The sequence below is a fragment of the Numenius arquata genome, chromosome 6 (genome assembly GCF_964106895.1).
Source record: "Numenius arquata chromosome 6, bNumArq3.hap1.1, whole genome shotgun sequence".
Lineage (NCBI taxonomy): Eukaryota > Metazoa > Chordata > Aves > Charadriiformes > Scolopacidae > Numenius > Numenius arquata.
The window spans coordinates 32,453,057-32,471,942 of NC_133581.1; the positions used below are offsets into that span (position 1 = coordinate 32,453,057).

Below are 18,886 nucleotides of genomic sequence, written 5' to 3' on the forward strand. Positions count from 1 at the left end.
TTAAAAGTTATTTATTTTTTTTAATTCAGCTTCCTGGCCTGATTGGGAGTAATTAAAGAAATCAACCTGTGCCTTTGTTCTCCAGGAATGAAACAGGGATAATAACTTTCCTTCCCTCCCAAACAAGTTGATAAAATAAAATCCACTAATGGCTTTCAAGCACTCTGATACCACAGCAACAAACACCATGTAAGGATCCTAATTCTTCTATGGGAGCACCTTCTGTACTTCTCGGCGTTGTTATCTGTGGCTCAGGTAGGTGTTTGTTTTCAGACAAGTCTTTACTCCAAGAGTTTCTCCTGTTCCCAACAGAAATCCCGATAGCTTATTCTCTCCCTCCTGTCTTTTCCAGCATTAATGCTATTGTATTTGTTTAATGGGGTTAATATGCTGCTGGTATACTAATGATCATGTACAGATGTAATTATTATGTGTGACTAATTCTGCAGCTGCTGAAAAGCTTGGAGGACTTTTCTTAGGCAAGAGAGTATCTTTACAACAGTCCTTCCCAAACGGCATTACACGTAGCCATAAACCCCAGAAGAAACACAGAAGAGGAAAGAACAGAGGCTGGATTAGAGGAGAGAGAGCTGCACCCAGCAGAGCAAATGATGACGACTAAACAATATGTGGGCAGAGACCACCTCTCTGTTGCGTGTTTATACACTGACTAGCACAAATTATTCCTGGTCCTTCACTACAATCCCAAGGTACTACTGCCATGACATAGTATGTAACTGGTTATAAATTTTTAAAGATATGCCTGCCAGTGGTGTAGGCTTCTCTTGTTACTTTTTGTATAATAAACATCCTTTAAAGGAAGACTTTGGGTTTTGTTATAAGAAGACACAATACTCCAGACCAAAATATGAACGCCTACAAAATGCTAGCACAGGTGAATGATTTTTATAAGAACCAAAGAGAAAGAGGTGTACAGCAGACAAGCCATTAGCACTAAAATACTGAGGGTATCCACATCTAACAAAACTGTAGATGCTTTTCTGCGTGAGGCTTTTTGGCACACACTGATAATTTACGGTCTGATGCTGCAGCCCTACTCTTGAGTGCTCTTAAGTGCTCTGAGCGATAATAGATCTATTTGCTTGATAGGGCATTGTAGACTCAGGCCTATAACTCAGCATGTTCCCCAGAACAATACCCGGACACTTATCCTTGACCAAAATATCCTTAAATCCCACATATGTGACGTGAAGAGAAGACACTGCCTGCAAGATTTACGTCTCTGTAAGCTGTCCAGCTGTTTTCTAGCGCAGCTATTACCCATGTAAGCACCCATGACTTTGATATTTACCTGACTCACTTTAAAGGTTTAAGTGAAGGAGAAGATGTGCCTAGGAAAAAGAGAGATGTACACAATCTTCCTTTCCTTCTCCAGAAAACCATTTGTTTTAGCCTCTAGAGTCTTTAACACCTAAAATCACCCATGCCCAGTCCTTCTGCACACAGTGAAGTCCCTGTGCAAGGATGCCAAGGAGGGAGCCAGCACGCTGCAGGAGACGCTGAGCTCACCTGTGCAGGACTGCAGGTGGCAGAGAAGAGGGTTGAGGTGGGCAGAAAGCATAGCTGGAGAATTTGCTGTCGTGCAAGACTCTCCTGTCATTCCCCAGAGCTGCAGCTGTCAGCGGCAGGCAATACTCAAGCCACTGGGCTGCAACAAGACCACATGTGGGTAATGTACAGGCTCTGTGCACGAAGAGCTGGGAATGGAGATGATTCTGCCCGTTGACTTCTCTCAGTCTTAGCATAAATGGCTGCCCTGAATAACAGTTTGGGCTTGGTATTTAAGTGTCCCAAAGTGCTATTGTATCTGAAATCCCCATGATACTTTAAAGAAATACACCGCTCCCTGTGAGCCTCAAACAACAGAACCGCAGATAGGACTTACTTGAGAAAACACAAGAGCTGTTTGCTCACTCTCCAGAAAGGGAGATAGCAGTTCAGTTTTCATCTAGTGAAGGACTTATCGAGCATCTCATTCAGCCACCAGCAGGCTTCAGACAGTGATGGTCAGCCCTCACAGCACTCCTCTGCAGGAGTTATCTGTGAAATGCTACTCCAGCACCTGAGACAACTGCTGGTTTTCTTCTTTCTTTTTAACTTCTTTCAGTCTCTGCTTCACCGGGTTTTCCTTTTCTCCCCACACTACTGGGAACTTTATAGGCACAGAAGAACAATGCAGAATGCAGAACTAACACTGTGGCTTGGAGTAAAAGAAGCAGATTGTGATGGGTTCACAACTCGACTGTAATCATTTACGAATTTCTGTGTTTCACCTAAAAACTGATCTAACCCTGAGAGATACCAGTCTGACAATGCTAAAGTTGCTCTAGATACAGAAAGGATGTGAAGAAACAATTCAGGATAGCCTTCACAGCGAAGACAGAAGAACTGTTATGAAAAAATGTCAGGACTACTAGTTTGAGCGGCTGACAGAAGACTTTGGCCATCTTATCAAACCACTTAAACTAGGTTTATCTGAAGCCCTACAAACACAGAAATGGAAAATTCCGGCAGAATTTAAAAATAAAAGTCCCTCCAGGAACGCCTCCTTTTCTCACATCCTGCTCCTTTCCTCATCTCAACAATAAAACCAAAATGCTTATCAGGTTTGAAGATGCTGCCAACCAAGCTACTGCACTCCTGTGCGCCCACCAGCTAAAAAGCTGAATGGGATGTCTAATCAAGGCAGCTAAACTTTCCCATGCTGAAACCTAACCTGTGCACACATGGCTGATCTGCCAAATCCCACCCCACCACAGGGCCCAGGACACAACTCCCCAGCACTCACAGACGATGAGTTATACGGTTGCTCAGGTTGCTGCAACACATGGAGCTATACAACATGCACCCGGAAAGACATTTGTTGGAAGAATACCAAAAATGTCAGTTATTTGGTCGTGATATTGCAGGTAGTAAACTGAAAGGCAATTATTTGAGTTCTGTGCAGTGAAGACACTTCATTTACGGGAAAAGAGTGGGCATTACAGACACCTGACCCAGCCAGATACAAGACAACTTGTGCAGGGCCTGATTGAAGAACAGAAGTGCTGCATAATCCACATCTTCAGGCAGCTAAGAGACAAAACTCCAATACCACAGGTAGATACATGGAAACATGCCAGAAAAAACTGCAGAAAATTAACATGGACCTATACTGGGACTACTTTAATGTCATTTCTGAGAATAAAACTTTTGAATACAGCTGCACTGCAACATATATAAACAAAGGCGAGCTTTCTTGCTAGAGCATGTGGTAAGACTCTTGCCTTAGTCTAACTTTGCTTTAAATTATTAAAAAGGCCCTAACTTGAAACCTTTTAATAAAACACGGACATGCAAACAAGAACATGTTTTTAAGTAACCCACATGGAGACCTGTGCTGCCACAGCTAATCCAAGACCAGCTAGGGCTACGCAGACTGGGGTCATGTGTTTCACTGTTGCATAGACTTGCCCTTAATTCTCGAGGGACTGACTGATGACACAGATTATTTCTGTAATATATGGAAGTACAGTTTAGTGGAAACGTTAAATTTACATGTCCATATACTGAAATATGGTTGGAAGGCTCTACAGAGGGATCTGGACAGGTTGGATCAATGGGCCAAGGCCAATGGGATGAGGTTCAATAAGGCCAAATGCTGGGTCCTGCATTTCGGTCACAACAACCCCAGGCAACGCTACAGGCTTAGGGAAGAGTGGCTGGAAAGCTGCCCAGCAGAAAAGGACCTGGGGGTATTGGTGGACAGCCGGCTTAACATGAGCCAGCCGTGTGCCCAGATGGCCAAGAAGGCCAACGGCATCCTGGCCTGTATCAGGAACAGCGTGGCCAGCAGGAGTAGGGAGGTGATGGTGCCTCTGTACTGGACACTGGTGAGGCCTCACCTTGAGTGCTGTGTTCAGTTCTGGGCCCCTCACTACAGGAAGGACATTGAGCTGCTGGAGCGTGTCCAGAGGAGAGCCACCAAGCTGGTGAGGGGTCTGGAGAACAAGTCATATGAGGAGAGGCTGAGGGAACTGGGCATGTTTAGTTTGGAGAAGAGGAGGCTGAGGGGGGACCTCATTGCCCTCTACAACTCCCTGAAAGGAGGTTGTAGAGAGGTGGGTGTTGGCCTCTTCTCCCAAGGGAATAATGGACAGGACCAGAGGAAATGGTCTGAAGTTGGGGCAGGGGAGGTTCAGATTAGATATTAGGAAGAATGACTTTCCTGAGAGAGTGGTCAGGCACTGGAACAGCCTGCCCAGGGAGGTGGTGGAGTCACCATCCCTGAAGGTATTTAAGAAACGTGTAGACGTAGCTCTTCAGGGCATGCTCTAGTGCCCGAGATTGTTGGTTTGTGTCCGTTTGTGGGTTTTTTTGGTTTGTTTTTTTTTTGTTTGTTTTGGTTTTTTTGGTTTTGGTTTGGTTTGGTTTTGGTTTTGTTTCTGTTTTTTTTTTTTGGTGGTTGGACTCAATGATCTCAAAGGTCCCTTCCAACCATGAGAGTTTGTGATTCTGTGATATTACATAAATATTTTGCTAGCATTGGGCCAAAGAGCACAGCATCTTGCAAAAGCAGTCTTAGCATTTCACCAGCTGGAGACACTATGTCCAATCCACTGAATGCAAGGAACTGTCAAGGGTTATTACCTTTGACAGTCAGGCAACCACATCACAAAAAGCAAACACAGCAACAAAGAAACAAAAAAAATGTTATTTCACATTGTCATTAGGTGCTGGTTTCAGCCAGGAGGCAAAAGGACAATAGGAGATGAATACAGCACTGCCATCCAACCCCTGAAAGAGGCACCCCAGCACCAAAGCAGATAACACCGTGCACTATGGCTGCCCATCTATATCATGGACATTAGCACCATCCATCCACTACCCTTCTCAAGGACTAACTACGGCTCAAGCACTAACTAAACCTACCACAAGGCAATTTCCGTTTTTTTCCTTTAGGTATCGGAGGAAGGGAATTCAACTGCTGCGACCCAGAAGAACAACTTTCAAATCTTCTTTCTGCAGAAGATTTTCTTGTGCAGGAGAGGAGGAATCACAGCAGCTGGATCCCCAAGGGGCCCAAAGCACCAGGTCCCCTAGTGCTCAGCAGCACAGCAAGGGGACTAAAGAAAGTATGGTTCTGGGAAACACATTATGGCACTAGGCAGGGCCTCTGTAGGTCACACAGTAATATATTATCACTTGAGAAGCACTCCTTTCTTTTTATGGATCTGCTGAGAATTACTCTGTGCTTTGGGTATAATAGTACTTTTGCCATAATCAGCTGTTGCAAAAGTATTGATGGGAGAGGGTAGTTTCTTTGTTTCAGTATATGCAATAGCAGAGACACTCAGGGATTACTGTCCCATCAGCTCTGTCTTCATAATGATTGCCTCCAATTCCACTGTAAAATTTACCAGCAAGGAAACCCATCTCAGACATGACATAACTGAATATCTTGAGGAAGAAAATAAAAAGCAAATTTTGACTCAACGGTGTTATTTAATAGCAGTGAACGTACTTACCAGGTGGCCTATTAACTGCGAGGTTTCGGAAATGACTGCCTTTGATCATCTCCACCGACAGCCGCCCCGTAGTGGCATTGTACGACAATCCCACAAGCAGCTCTGGCACCCCTCCATGCGACAGGGACTGTGTTGAAGAAGCGCTATCACTGTGAGAGACTGCTGACAGACTAAGCTGAGAGTCTGCACTCTGCAGGGAAAGAGCACTGAAAGTCTCATCAGGACATTCACCACCACCCTCCCTTAATTTATCTTGTAGCCTTGTTTGGTAAGATCTCACTTAAGAGATGACAATGACTAAGAATTCATTATGATGGGGCACCAGAAGAATAAGAGCATCACTTTTACAAAAACACATCTCTCAACTTTTTCACCCACGTGATTTTGTGTAAGCTTGCTAGCTCAGCCTTTGTTAATAAGGCACAGCTTTGTGTAGGGAAGACATGCCCTGTGCTTCCCCTTACCGATAACTTTTTTTAAGTGACAGTAGGACAGATCCACCAGCTGCATTCTAACAGCCCTGAATGAAAGATATTGGGTACAGCTTGTCCCCATTCACTAGGAGAACAACTTTAGGAACTCTGTATTTCTTCCATCAAACTTACACTCAAATTACTCCTTGGCTCCAAGACCAACGTCACCCTCGCTTCCCCTTCCCGGCTGATGTTACTCAGGTAGAACAACTGCTCTCCCATCATCTTCTCTCCAATCATCTTGTGCACCGCATAGAGGCGGAAACGAATGGCGTGGCTGCTTAGCTCCTCTGGCTCCAGCTTACTGAAGGTAATTTTATCCTTGAAAATGGGGATGGGTCCTCTCTGAACACTTGTCTTACCCCTCTGTTTCTTGCTAGGCATCAGGACTGTGTGCACTTTCCAGGTGTTCACACCACTGCGATCTTTGTCTGGGATATCCTTGGCCTCCAAGATAGTAACTACTAGCTTTTGACTTGAGGCTTTATAGTTGAAGATGACATCTAGATCACCACATTTACAGATGGGCTCATGAGCACCAGGATGAGCTGGTACACTGCTCACTTCATCATGTTCCTGCAAAGAGAACAAACAAGTAAAACCTCCATTGGTGTTCAACTGCTCCTGCAAGCCCAACCATATTTAAAAAAAAATATTCTCCTCACTTGTGCTTTCAAGCGTAGGCAGTCACTCTGCAAAATAAGGACACCACTGTTTCTTGAAGTGTTAACTTCAAGAAGTCAAGTGTTAAGCTAGTTAATCGCCTGGTCTTGTGTAATATTCCCCATACAATCTAGTAAGCAACAACACTTGTTGAAACGTTTCCAACAAAAAGTTTCATCCCTGTTTAAGTGTGTTACAGGAGGCTGTTAATTTGCAAAAATTCTCCATAGGGGAAAACTAAACAAAGGGTTTGTATTTTTTTAATTTCATTCATGTAAATTTTGAGGCATTAATAAAACTTTTTGGTTTGATTTGATTTAAAAAAACCCAACCTATTACTTTGAAGACAATTCAGTGAAATCTGCTGACTTTTTGGATATTTTGTTCTGTTGGAAAATAAAAAAAAAATAAGCACTGTGTTCAACTTGATGGGAAGGGAAATCACCATGTCAGAATTTCTTGCAGGATGGAAATTTCATTTCTAGATGCTACCCTATAATTCCATACTTTTCCTACAGCTAAAGCAACGATAATCAAGAAAAACAGTCTGATTAAATACATATTGATTCTTTATTCTCTTTTTAAATCTCCCAAGAGAAGCATCTGTTCCTTCTGTTCAGTTGGGACACTAATACTTTCAGAATAAAAATCCAGAATAAACAACCAAAACATGTGCAGACCAATTCACACACAATCTTTTACCTATTTTTAAAACAAATCATCTTGATAAAACAAGATAAAACCCATGGATGTTCACCTTACCTTTTGATGAGTGGGTGTGTGCGTTTCTGTTCAAAAGTGCTTTTTTATCTTAGAGCTAGAACGTGCTTCATGTGATAAAGGGGTTGCTATAGTGATCGATGATTTGTATTTAAACATGAGTATACACTGTACTAGGGAAAGATTTTCAGTTAATAGCCAGAAGGTGAATTAAGGCCTGTCACTAGAAGTCTGAGTCACCCTCCTCCTCAAACATTTATCTTCTTTCGCATTTCAAGTAACACTTCTTTTCAACATGGGAATCTCGTTGCTCAGAGCACAGATGATAGGCCACAGGACTTCTGATGTAATTCCCTTCAGAAGGGTCTAAGGTGCTTTGTGTCTCAAATAAGACCTCGGAGAAACCTGGAAATTTATATCTCCTTCCTGTCAATCTACTTTTCAAGTGCTCGGATTCATCTGCCGTGATGTGCAAAGCTCCTGCTTTTCATATTTTCCTAACCGTTTAAGGAATTTTTGCGCATGAGTACAAAAGTCCATGTGTGCCCATTAGGGATGGAGGCCTGCTGTCATACATCTTGCAGAAGTAACGTCAAAGAGAGAAAAATCAGCGCTCGGACAGCACACAAAATGACTTGGTTGCCCATAAAAATGCCTTTCTGTATGAACAGCAGGCTGCAAAGACAAAAATGCAAGGCAGGCCAGGTTGCCTGGAGAGAACGTGATGTTATGCAAATGTTAAGTGCTGCTGTGTAGCTGTGAAGTTATTTCTGTCTGGTTGATGAAATAATATTTGAGAGGGAAACGCAAGGGATTGTGCTTGATTCATGTTTCCCTCCACATGTTCATCCCTTCCCACTTTCATCTGCGTATTTGCTATTGAGAAGATGGAATCAAGGAACGTTTGAGAACTGCTGCTAAAGTGTGAAGACAACTGTGCTTGTGGCATAATGTTGCTTTCATCTTCATGCCTGAGCTGGAGAATGCAAACTCCTGTGTGTCACCATAGACCCACAGGTAAGAAGATCCAAGAGGCACTTTTCTGCCCCAACACAGCTGAGCATCTCATCTTCTGGCAGCATGTAGGGCAGACTGAAGGTCAGCTATCTGGTTTTTGACAGGACAGCTAGAAAGGGTCCAAATTTCAGGAAATCTCAAATTGTGCTGTGGCCACATCCACTGCAGAGAAAACTGCATGAACTGGAGGCAGAGAGGGAAAGAGAAATGTCAAACTCCATGGCAGTGACCTTTCCGTGGTGGGCAACCAAGCTTTAAGAGACCTCATGGGCTGGCCCTTCCAGAGAGCACTGTGCTATCTGGGACTCACCCCTGCCCAGGTTTCCAGCACACAAAGCTTACGTACGCTCAGTCCTCTTTCTGTGGAAGTCATTGACAGAATTTCCCTTGGCTTTCAGAGCTCGGCTGGGGCTATGAGCCCCTTTTGAACACACTGGTTATACAGACACTTAAGCCAGAATCCAAAGAAAGTGTGGGTTTCAGATGCTTCATCTGAATTTCTTTCTTTTCCTCTTCCCAGTAGTTGTTGAGATGTCAAGCCAAGTATGCTGATTGATACTGTATGTCTAACCCGGTTGTTCAGGACAGCCAATATCCACTTCACTAGGTAAAATAAGTCCATTTCTGCCAGAGAAACCTGAAAGAGCAGCTAATTATGGACAAGGCTTAAAATGGTACTTGTGTTTCCACTGCAGGGGCATAAAATTATCATTTTTGTCTCTAAAGAGAGTTCCTTTGAGTGGAACATAATAGCACTTGGACATTTCTGGCATTTCGGAACATTTAGTTCCTGCAATAAAAAGTCTTTCATTAATCCACACATTACCTTTGGATGAGAAGCTGCTTGTAGTAGATAAACTGGGACTTGGGCATATCTGCCCCCTGATGGTATAGCCATTCTTTGCATTTTTAAAATGTAGATACCAGGAGCAAAACGAGAGACATATTCCAAAGAAATATAAGAGGACACTGGAGCCATCGCGACACGTGAAGCGTGGCAATGTACATCAAATGTGGAAAGGAGAAATGAGCCTCAGATGGGCAGACAAACAGCGTCTGTCAGAGGCAAACAGCAAAGAGAGGTCATGGCTGCTGCCGCGCAGAGTTCCCATGTGTCGTGCCGTTATTTTGTGGGACTGGTTTGTGCAGCAAACCAAAATGCTGTTCAAAACACCCCTTAGGGCTGGAGCACATGCACCGAGGATCTTTTCCATCTTTTTAACCGGCTGCAGGCAGCATGCTCTAATGAAAGGAACCTTTCCCTCAAAACCTTGCTGCTCAGAGTGTGATGGAGGTATTAATTTCCACAGCTGGAGAACAGTCTCTTTTAACTCAGGCAGGAGATGTGACCTTTGTGCTGTTCTTTTAACGTGTCTGATGCAAGCTGGTATTTTTTCAAAAATTTAATCTTATGGTAAGATAATACTGAAAACCAACACATCACACAGAAAGATTGCAAGAGAAAAGCGGGATGCTAAGTCATCAGATGTTTATAATGCCTTAAAACCTGTAATGTTTTCTTGAGGCTTCATAATAAAGGTAGAGAACTAAGGGAAAGCAGAGGATCTCTCAGGCTCTCTCCTCCCCTGGAAGGATCCCTGGTATCGATGGGGACCAGAGTGATGGTCATCGGCCAAGTCACAGGCCACCCCTACTAGTTGCCTCCAGCTTTCCAGACGCTTCCCATTGTCTAAGCCATAGAAATCACCTTCAGGGGAGGTTCAGATTAGATATTAGGAAGAATTACTTTACTGAGAGGGTGGCCAGGCACTGGAACAGCCTGCCCAGGGAGGTGGTGGAGTCACCATCCCTGGAGGTATTCAAGAAACGTGTAGACGTGGCACTTCAGGGCATGCTCTAGTGCCCGAGATTGTTGGTTTGTGTCTGTTTGTGGGTGGGTGGGGTGTGTGGTTGTGGGTGTTTGTTTTGTTTTGGTTTTGGTGCTTGGTGTTGGTGGGGTTTTTTTTGGTTTTGGTTTTGGTTTTTTTGTGTTGTTTTGGTTTTTTTTTTTCGGTTGGTTGGACTCGATGATCTCAAAGATCCCTTCCAACCAAGAAGATTCTGTGATTCTGTGAAAAAGAGGCACAGATCTAACCCAGTGACCACACACCATCTCCCTGGAAACACAACCTGCACATACAGCCAGTAACAAAGCCCTGGGCCATTGCTAAATGATAGCAAATGCTGTCAGGCAGCTAATGGCTCCAATTGGAGTTCAAAGATTGCTGTCAGAAATCAAGCAATAAAACAGCTTCTCTGAATGAGTGTTAGTAGCAAGAGGTAAAGTGCAAGAAAAAGGGGAAACACATAGCGAGAGGCGTATGTTCATGCCCACCTGCACACAGGAGCACCATTAGCTTGTGCTGTGCTGATCAATTTTCCCCTTCGTTTCTTCACTAACATTATTAGCCCCCGCTACCCTTCAAAAGTTTACACCTTGTGTAATAAAAGACAATTCCCCATACCTCAGGGCTCCAGGCCGATGAGCTGTCAGTAGCATCGTTTACTTCAAATCCCTGGCTGGTAACTGCTGTCTCCATTTCCAAATGTCCTTCTGTAGCTTGCTGGCCAATGCCTTCAGCAGCGCTGGAGCCCATCCTAGGCCCTTTAGGCTGCCCAGTGCCCCTACTCTCAATTGTTGTTCTTGAATAGACACATACACGGTCATCTTCACAATAGGATAGGTTGTCTTGGTAACTCAGTTGGCTTAGTCCATCCAGATCTACAATTTTCAGCAAGAAAATAATTTCAGAGGGATTAGAATAAATTCCTCCCCCTCTACCTCCCAAAATGTGCCTTTCTCTCCTTTCTTTCCCCGTCCCCTCCCCCCGCTTCATCTCCAGTGTACATGCAAGAGAGTTTTTCATTCTGAGTACTGCAACACTGAACTTATAGAATAACAAACCCTGTATAAATCAGCGTTTGATGGAATGGACGTGGCTGTTTCTCTCCCCATCCTGAACTGAGAAATTGGTTGCCTTCACTTGAAGAAGTTAACCACCAAATGCAGTTATCAATGGAGTGTTTGGGATATTCAAGTGCCTTGGGGTTGCTTCCATGAAAACACAGATCAGAGAAATTACAGAAAAGCACACCATAGGCCTGATGAACAGGCATCAGCAACTTCCTTCTATGCAGGAGGAACTGGAGGAAGAGAAGAACAGGAGTTAGCATTGCCCTCAAGGGGAGGGTGCTGGTATGGGAAGGAGTTTCACTGAGGTAAGAGTGCCACCATGACCCTATCACCTGTCCCTGAGAGCTTGGGTGCACATGACCAGCCCCACAAGCCAACTAGGAATCTCCAAATCCCATGTTTGGGCTTAACTGTCCCAAGAGCAACTGAGGGAAGACGCATTCCCTAATTTCCTGCCTGCTTTTACTAGTTTTAATTCATCTGATCCTACACACTAACTCCATGGGCTAAGGTAAGGTTCATTAATGAACTGGAATGTCATGGAACACTTTTCTAGAAGAAAGGTTGAGAGAGTTGGGATTGTTCAGCCTGGAGAAGAGAAGGAGAGAAGGTGTCAGGAAGACCTTATTGCTGCTTTTCAATACTTTAAGGGGCCTTACAAGAAAGATGGAGAGAGACTTTTTATCAGGGCCTGTAGGGATAGGGCAAGGGGTAATGGTTTTAAACAGAAAGAGGGTAGATTTAGATTGGATAAGGAAGAAATTCTTTACTATGAGGTGGTGAGACACTGGAAGAGGTTGCCCTGAGAAGTTGTGGATGCCCCATTATTGGAAATGTTCAAGTCAGGTTGCGCAGGGCTTTGAGCAACCTGATTGTGGCAGGGAGGTTGGACTAGATGATCTTTAAAGGTTCCTTCCAACCCAAGTAATTCTATGATTCTCTACACGTCCTTCTGTCTAGAACAGAAAGCCCAAATCTTTCTGAGAAGAAGAAATTCCATGTGTGGCCTTGGCAGCAAATATACAGTTTCTGATTCCTACCTGCTCCACAAAAAAAAAAACAAACCCAAAACAAACAACAAGGGAAATCGGGATTATACTCAGGAAATATTTCCTGAAGGTGTACAGAAGTTCTTGACCCTCTCCTTGGCTGCTCTTTCAATGTAACAGCTCAGAGATTAAGAGAACAACCTGATGCCCTTTCTTCAACTACGAATTGTCTCACATTCTCCCTCCCAGTAAAACGCTTCAAGCATAGGCACTTCAACAGACAAGTCTGAGAGCACCTCACAGCTTTGTAATTTTGGTCCTCTTCTGAGAGTGGGAGATGATCCTTCAGGAGGAGAGAGGGATCCAAATTCACATCTCTCAAATTTCAGGTGAGTGCTGTTCTCACCCCCTTCTGAAATGCAAAACCCACCTCTTCTCCTCCTCATCCTCCCATCTGGCAGACCTAGTCCTGAAACTAAGAGCTGTCACTGTCTTGCCTCTGCCCTGAGGTGAAACCCTTGAGTGAGGGTAGAAAGTAATTAGATTTTTTGCTTTTACTCCCATTCTTCTCTACAAAGTCAGAAAACAGAAAGAAGTAAGCATAAGAAAGTAAGCAAGAAATAGAACAACAGAAATTCCACAAATACACTGAGACTGAATGGGTACAGGTGCTCCTTAAGGCATTTAATTAGCAAGCCAATATCTAATGCGCACTTTAAACAGTGGGTCATCCATCAAAGCAAACACCACACAGCAGGCTTTCAGAATAAAATGCTACTGTAGTAAGAAATTATCCCTATACAATTGTCTTGTGGTTTTGACTCCAGCTGGGATATCTAGATCAGTAATAGAGGAATTTTCAAAAACTACATTAAAGCTATAAAAGGCTATTCAGAACAGGAGAACTCCAGAAATATATTAATAGAGCAAGTCGTCTCTTTAAGACTCAGGGAAAAAATGAATGCGTTAGGAAAGCAAATATAATATTCAGGGAAAGGAAGGGGAAAGGTGATTCACCAAAACCATTTAGTGAAACAGTCTGGCTTTTTCTTTCAATTGAAAGTAGCTTGGTGAGAGATAATCAGCTATAAATACCAACATTAGAGAATCATTACAGGTAATAGCCAAACTATACAGACTAGAACAACTACATCTCTCCAATTACATCCGTTCTAACATTATATTCACACAAAAAAATGGTCAAAACAAAAGTTCTCATGTAAAAGAGCAGCAAAATGCCTGTAATTTACCTGAGGGATCTTTACAGAAGAAAACGTCAGCTGTCTTATGTATACCTGACATGAATGAACAGCACAGCATCAGGGCTATACATTGAGACAGCATCATCTAACTATTTGAACTTAATTAGTCAAGAGTCCTGCAGAGCAATAGCAGCCAATTCTAAAATTAAGGGCAGATAGCACTGTACAGTAGAAGAGTACTGTTTTTTCCAGTCCTCTCCGCAGCCTTTCCCTGTTGTGTCACATGTGCCCACAAGCCAAGGAGGAGGCAAAGGCAATACTGGGGAACAGAAATTACCAACAAATCAGGAAAGTCTGTATTCAAGGTTAGAGAACTAGCTATGAAGAAACTGTGACTTTTGTCAGATGGAAGGATAAGCATCACCTCCAAATAGAACTCTAACAGGTACTGGGATATGGAAGCATCTCTCCGAAGATACAGGGAAAGCTCAGCACATAAAACACTGAAAACCAGGCTGGAAAATACTGTGAAATCCTCCATCACATTGGCAGGTAAACGCCTTGGTTAACCTACACCTACAGTGTATTTCTTCTTTTTCAGTGATGCACAATCTCTCAGTTGTGTGAAGCATTACAAAATGTCCTGAGATGCCTCATCAGTTCCTAAAACACACAGCCAGAATCAAAAGATGGAGCCTACTAGATCTTGCTAAATTAACGCTACATAGTTCATTGACTAGAAGAAACACTGAGATGAAGAGTTTAATGTGTGCTTGTTACATGTGCTGACCACGGCAACATTTGCTCTGTGGACGGCAGCGAATCGCTGTGCTTTTCCAAGAAAAAGCGTGTCTTTTCTTTGTGATTCTCCGAAACGAAAGAAATTTGATCCCTTCTTCTAGACTGCATATAAACGCTTGCTGAAAATTAAGAATCTGTTTAAATATGGGCCAGAGGACAAAAGGATTTCTGTATGGCTATAGACACTTCTGGACTTGAAATCCTCCTGGCTACTAGGAGTGATTTTCAAACCCCTCTTCCTGAAGGACAGTTACAGCAGCAGAGATAAAAGTTAGGGGGACTGAGGCATATTTGTCCTCGTAGAGCAGTATGCCTGGCCCTTGAGACAGCCACAGTTCCAAATCACTGCAGTACCCCAGCACCCCAGCGTGCTCCTTCACACTGAACCAAACCAAGATGCAGGGAGACCAAGCGGTGCTGGTTCTTTTGAGATTAGCTTCCAAAAAGTGCTTAAAAAACTTCCTAGAAGAGCCTCACAGGAGCAGAACCATTATCTAATTACAATAAATCTAAACAAAAATGGTTTGTAAATTTTAGGGGTTAAAGAGAAAAAGAATCTTAAATTTCAAGTGACATTATGCAATCAGGCCGGGATTGTTTAATTTACCACATGCTGGGTAACAGCCTAAGAAGACTCCATGTTTCCAGAACTAAAATAGGCTCTTTATTAAGAGGGTGATTTGTAGAGAGGCTGTGGGCAGAGCTGGCATTCAAGCCATTCAGCTCCCCAGAGCACCCTCCAAACCCTCCCTTCCTGCAGCGCACACTCCTCTTCCCAAGATCTATTCAGGTTACTATAAAGAATTTTAAAAGGTGAAAAGCTAAAGCTAGACAAGTCCTAAGTGCAGACTGTCATGGCATTGATAGCAGAAACACAGGGTCAAAGAAAAATCTCATGTAAGAGCATGATGTGAGAATAGTTTGCCGTATGTCAAGGCTGAGTGGGAGAGAAGCTATTCAGGGCCCTCTGAGATGTTCAACTTCACTCTGTGCCTAAGTTTGTTATACTTTTCTGATTCTATAAGAAAAGAAAACTACTAGCTATAAGAGTAAAAGATCTGTTAAAGAGAACACAAGGAGAATAGAAGCCTTGGGCAGAGTCTAAAGAAAGTCTGAAAGTACCACAATCCCAATCTGGACTCAGCACTTCTGAAAGATCCTTCATCCCTCTCACTCAGAAAGGTCCAGAGAACCTGCCCAGCTGAAAGTGTTGGATACGCCGTCAGGGCACAATGATGGCTCTACATGCACAAACCTTTCTGTGTTTTGTGATCATGGCACCAGCTAGGGGCCAAAATGGACTCACACACATGGAGTTCTTGGACCAGAGAATGCTCCCATTCCCTGAGGGAGCATGAGCTTGACCACAGAATCACAGAATCTTCATGGTTGGAAAGGACCTCCGAGATCACCGAGTCCAACCATACACACACAAAAGACCCCCACAATCTTGGCCACTAGAGCATGCCCTGAAGTGCCACATCTACACTTTTCTTAAATACCTTCAGGGATGGGGACTCCACCACCTCCCTGGGCAGGCTGTTCCAGTGCCTGACCACTCTCTCAGTAAAGTAGTGCTTTCTAATATCTAATCTAAACCTCCCCTGCCCCAACTTCAGATTTATTTCCTCTGGTCCTGTCCATTATTCCCTTGGGAGAAGAGGCCAACACCCACCTCTCTACAACCTCCTTTCAGGGAGGGCAGTGAGGTCCCCCCTCAGCCTCCTCTTCTCCAAACTAAACATGCCCAGTTCCCTCAGCCTCTCCTCATATGACTTGTTCTCCAGACCCCTCACCAGCTTGGTGGCTCTCCTCTGGACACGCTCCAGCAGCTCAATGTCCTTCCTGTAGTGAGAGGCCCAGAACTGAACACAGCACTTGAGGTGAGGCCTCACCAGTGCCCAGTACAGAGGCACCATCGCTGCCCTACTCCTGCTGGCCACGCTGTTCCTGATACAGGCCAGGATGCCGTTGGCCTTCTTGGCCATCTGGGCACACCAATGGCTCATGTTCAGCCGGCTGTCCACCAATACCCCCAGGTCCTTTTCTGCTGGGCAGCTTTCCAGCCACTCTTCCCTAAGCCTGTAGCGTTGCCTGGGGTTGTTGTGACCGAAATGCAGGACCCAGCATTTGGCCTTATTGAACCTCATCCCATTGGCCTTGGCCCGTTGATCCAACCTGTCCAGATCCCTCTGTAGAGCCTTCCGACCCTCAAGCAGATCAACACTCCCACCTAGCTTGGTGTCATCCGCAAACTTACTGAGGGTGCATTTAATCCCCTCATCCAGATCATCGATAAAGATATTAAATGTCTCATATTGGGAGCTGTGGGTATGTATAGCTATCGCTGTACACCCAGTAACAGCAGCTTTACATGCCTTGGAAGCTTCTCTGGGTTTGAAGGGAATCTGACATACCTAAGGATTAGTTCATAGGCATTTTTTTATAAGGATCTAGTCTTGAGCTTAGTGAGGAATGGGGCTGAGAACCAAGCGTCTTAGTGAAAGCAGGCTTCAACATCTAGTTTCATCTAGTGTCTGAACAGCTATTTAAACAATATTAATGTTATCTCTAAAAAGAAAACTAAGAGCAACTCTGCACCATGTTGTGCCAGAAGAAGAGTTTGATGGAGAGCTGTATCTTGAAACAGTCACTCTAATCAAGCATCAAAATCAAGCAACTGTATTTCAAAATTAAAGCATTCTATGCGAGGAAAAACAAGGGGCACTTTCACAGCTCTTCCCTCTAATGAACTGCTCCAGATTTTATAATGTGTTCACGTCAATCTTCTAACTAACTACATTTTTAAATGCATTTCATCTCTGTTTGTATGAAAGAGTCATTACATTAGTCCATAAAAGATCACACAATTCTTGCCTTCTGTAGCATAATTTTTTAGTTTCTGTCATTGCCTGACATTTGGTGTATGTGCTGGCAAACGATACAGCGTAATTCCTTCACTGTTCACCTTGTGTTTGCAAAGCTGTTACAAAAGGAGACATTCAACTTCTGCTGAAAGGCTTGCTAAACAAATGACTTAAGTGGCACAGACCAAAAAAGATCACAGCAAAGTCCTGCAGTCTTTACTCTGGCAAAACTGGCAATAAAATCCATGAAAATCCCTGTGGATTAGGAGCCAGAATTCAAAAGCCATATACAGGTAGTGGAAAGATCTTCATGGACTTCAGCAGGGCTCGGATCCAGACTCTTCCCTCTAAGTATTTTAGAAATGAGCTGCAGGCAACCAGTAAGTGAACCAACTTTAGTAAGAGAGAAAGAAAGATTCAGGACTTGTTTTCCACAACAAAAGAACCTCTCCATGATCTTGAAGCCTCCAACTTCTTTAATCTTATTTCATGCAAACAGTACCTTTGCCTTGGGATACCTCTGCACTGTACTCCTCACGGCTGGAGGGCAAACGGCTGAACTTGGGTCTATGCTCCACGCTTGCTGGCATTCCAGATACTTCTGATCGCAAACTTTGTGAGCGTGACACAGAGATCTCAAACTGCTTAATCACCTCACCATCGCTTCCTGAAGATGCTGTCTGTTCTTCATCCTCCACGTAACTGTTTACTGGGAGAAAAACACAACTCAGGCTTTAGACAGTCTGCTGCCCTTGGCCAAGAAGCCAGATGACACGGAATACTTCTATCTCTCAGATGGACCTTCTGGGGAGAAAAAGGGGACCAAGGGCTTAGGGATGACTGGGGATTGAACCTGAGAATCACCTGCTTCTTCAGTCTCTGGAAAGCCTGTGAATATCATATTGTATCAGCAAAATTTATGTATTATTAGACCTTGCCCAACTCTGCATGTTACCCTCTTTTAAAAAAAAAAAAAAAAAAGAAGATATTTAACAGAGCAGAACGCAAAGTAAGACACAACACACATAGAGAACCACTAGTAAAATCATTAGGATGTGCAAAGAAAAAGTAATAAGCAAAGGACTTGAAGACTTGGTCATGCTTCCGTTCCCCTTCAGCTCCGGCTGAAGTGGAGAGGGAACTTCTTTTGCGGAGAAAAAGCAACTCAGACATCACCTGCTCTGGATAATACCATGAACGCATAAATGCGGCACGTGGCTAACAGGCATCACCGACTTCATCTGCCAGCAGCAGAGGAACTCAGGAGACCAATGTAAATTGTGACCTTTAAAAGTGAAGATATGCATTTGAGGACATCCCTGTGAGTGCCCTTCCCCTCCTGCTACCGACACCTGCTTTGAATATGAGGTGACTGCACCCTCATTAGCGCGTGAATATCCGCCAGATGGGGGAAGGAGGGTTCAATACATGCTATATACACTTGGCCTTGCTTTGTCAGGATGAAAATACAGAGCCATTTTGCTCATAGGCCAAGAGGAAATGGCCTCAAGTTGTGCCAGGGGAGGTTCAGATTGGATATTAGGGAAAAATGTTTACACTGCAAGGGTTATTAAGCCTTGGAATGGGCTGCCCAGGGAAGGGGTTGAGGCACCATCCCTGGAAGGACTTAAAAGACGGGTTGACATAGTGCTTAGAGACATGGTTCAGTGATGGGTTTTTTTATCAGAGTTAGGTTGATGGTTGGACTAGAT

The 18,886-nt window shown here is 43.8% G+C and overlaps 1 protein-coding gene across 2 annotated transcripts in view; it reads right to left on the reverse strand.

Moving 5' to 3' along the window:
- The window catches only part of SYT16 (synaptotagmin 16), a 44,432-nt gene that overhangs the window by 9,873 nt on the left and 15,673 nt on the right, over positions 1-18,886 (reverse strand). The window contains exons 2-5 of one of the 2 annotated variants that reach the window (XM_074149445.1): positions 17,677-17,883; positions 10,867-11,123; positions 6,134-6,577; positions 5,529-5,718 (exon numbers count right to left, since the gene is read on the reverse strand). In XM_074149445.1, coding sequence (XP_074005546.1) covers positions 5,529-5,718; positions 6,134-6,577; positions 10,867-11,123; positions 17,677-17,883 — 1,098 coding nt within the window. The remainder of the gene's footprint in view (positions 1-5,528; positions 5,719-6,133; positions 6,578-10,866; positions 11,124-17,676; positions 17,884-18,886) is intronic. The other variant, XM_074149446.1, reaches the window with a different exon arrangement.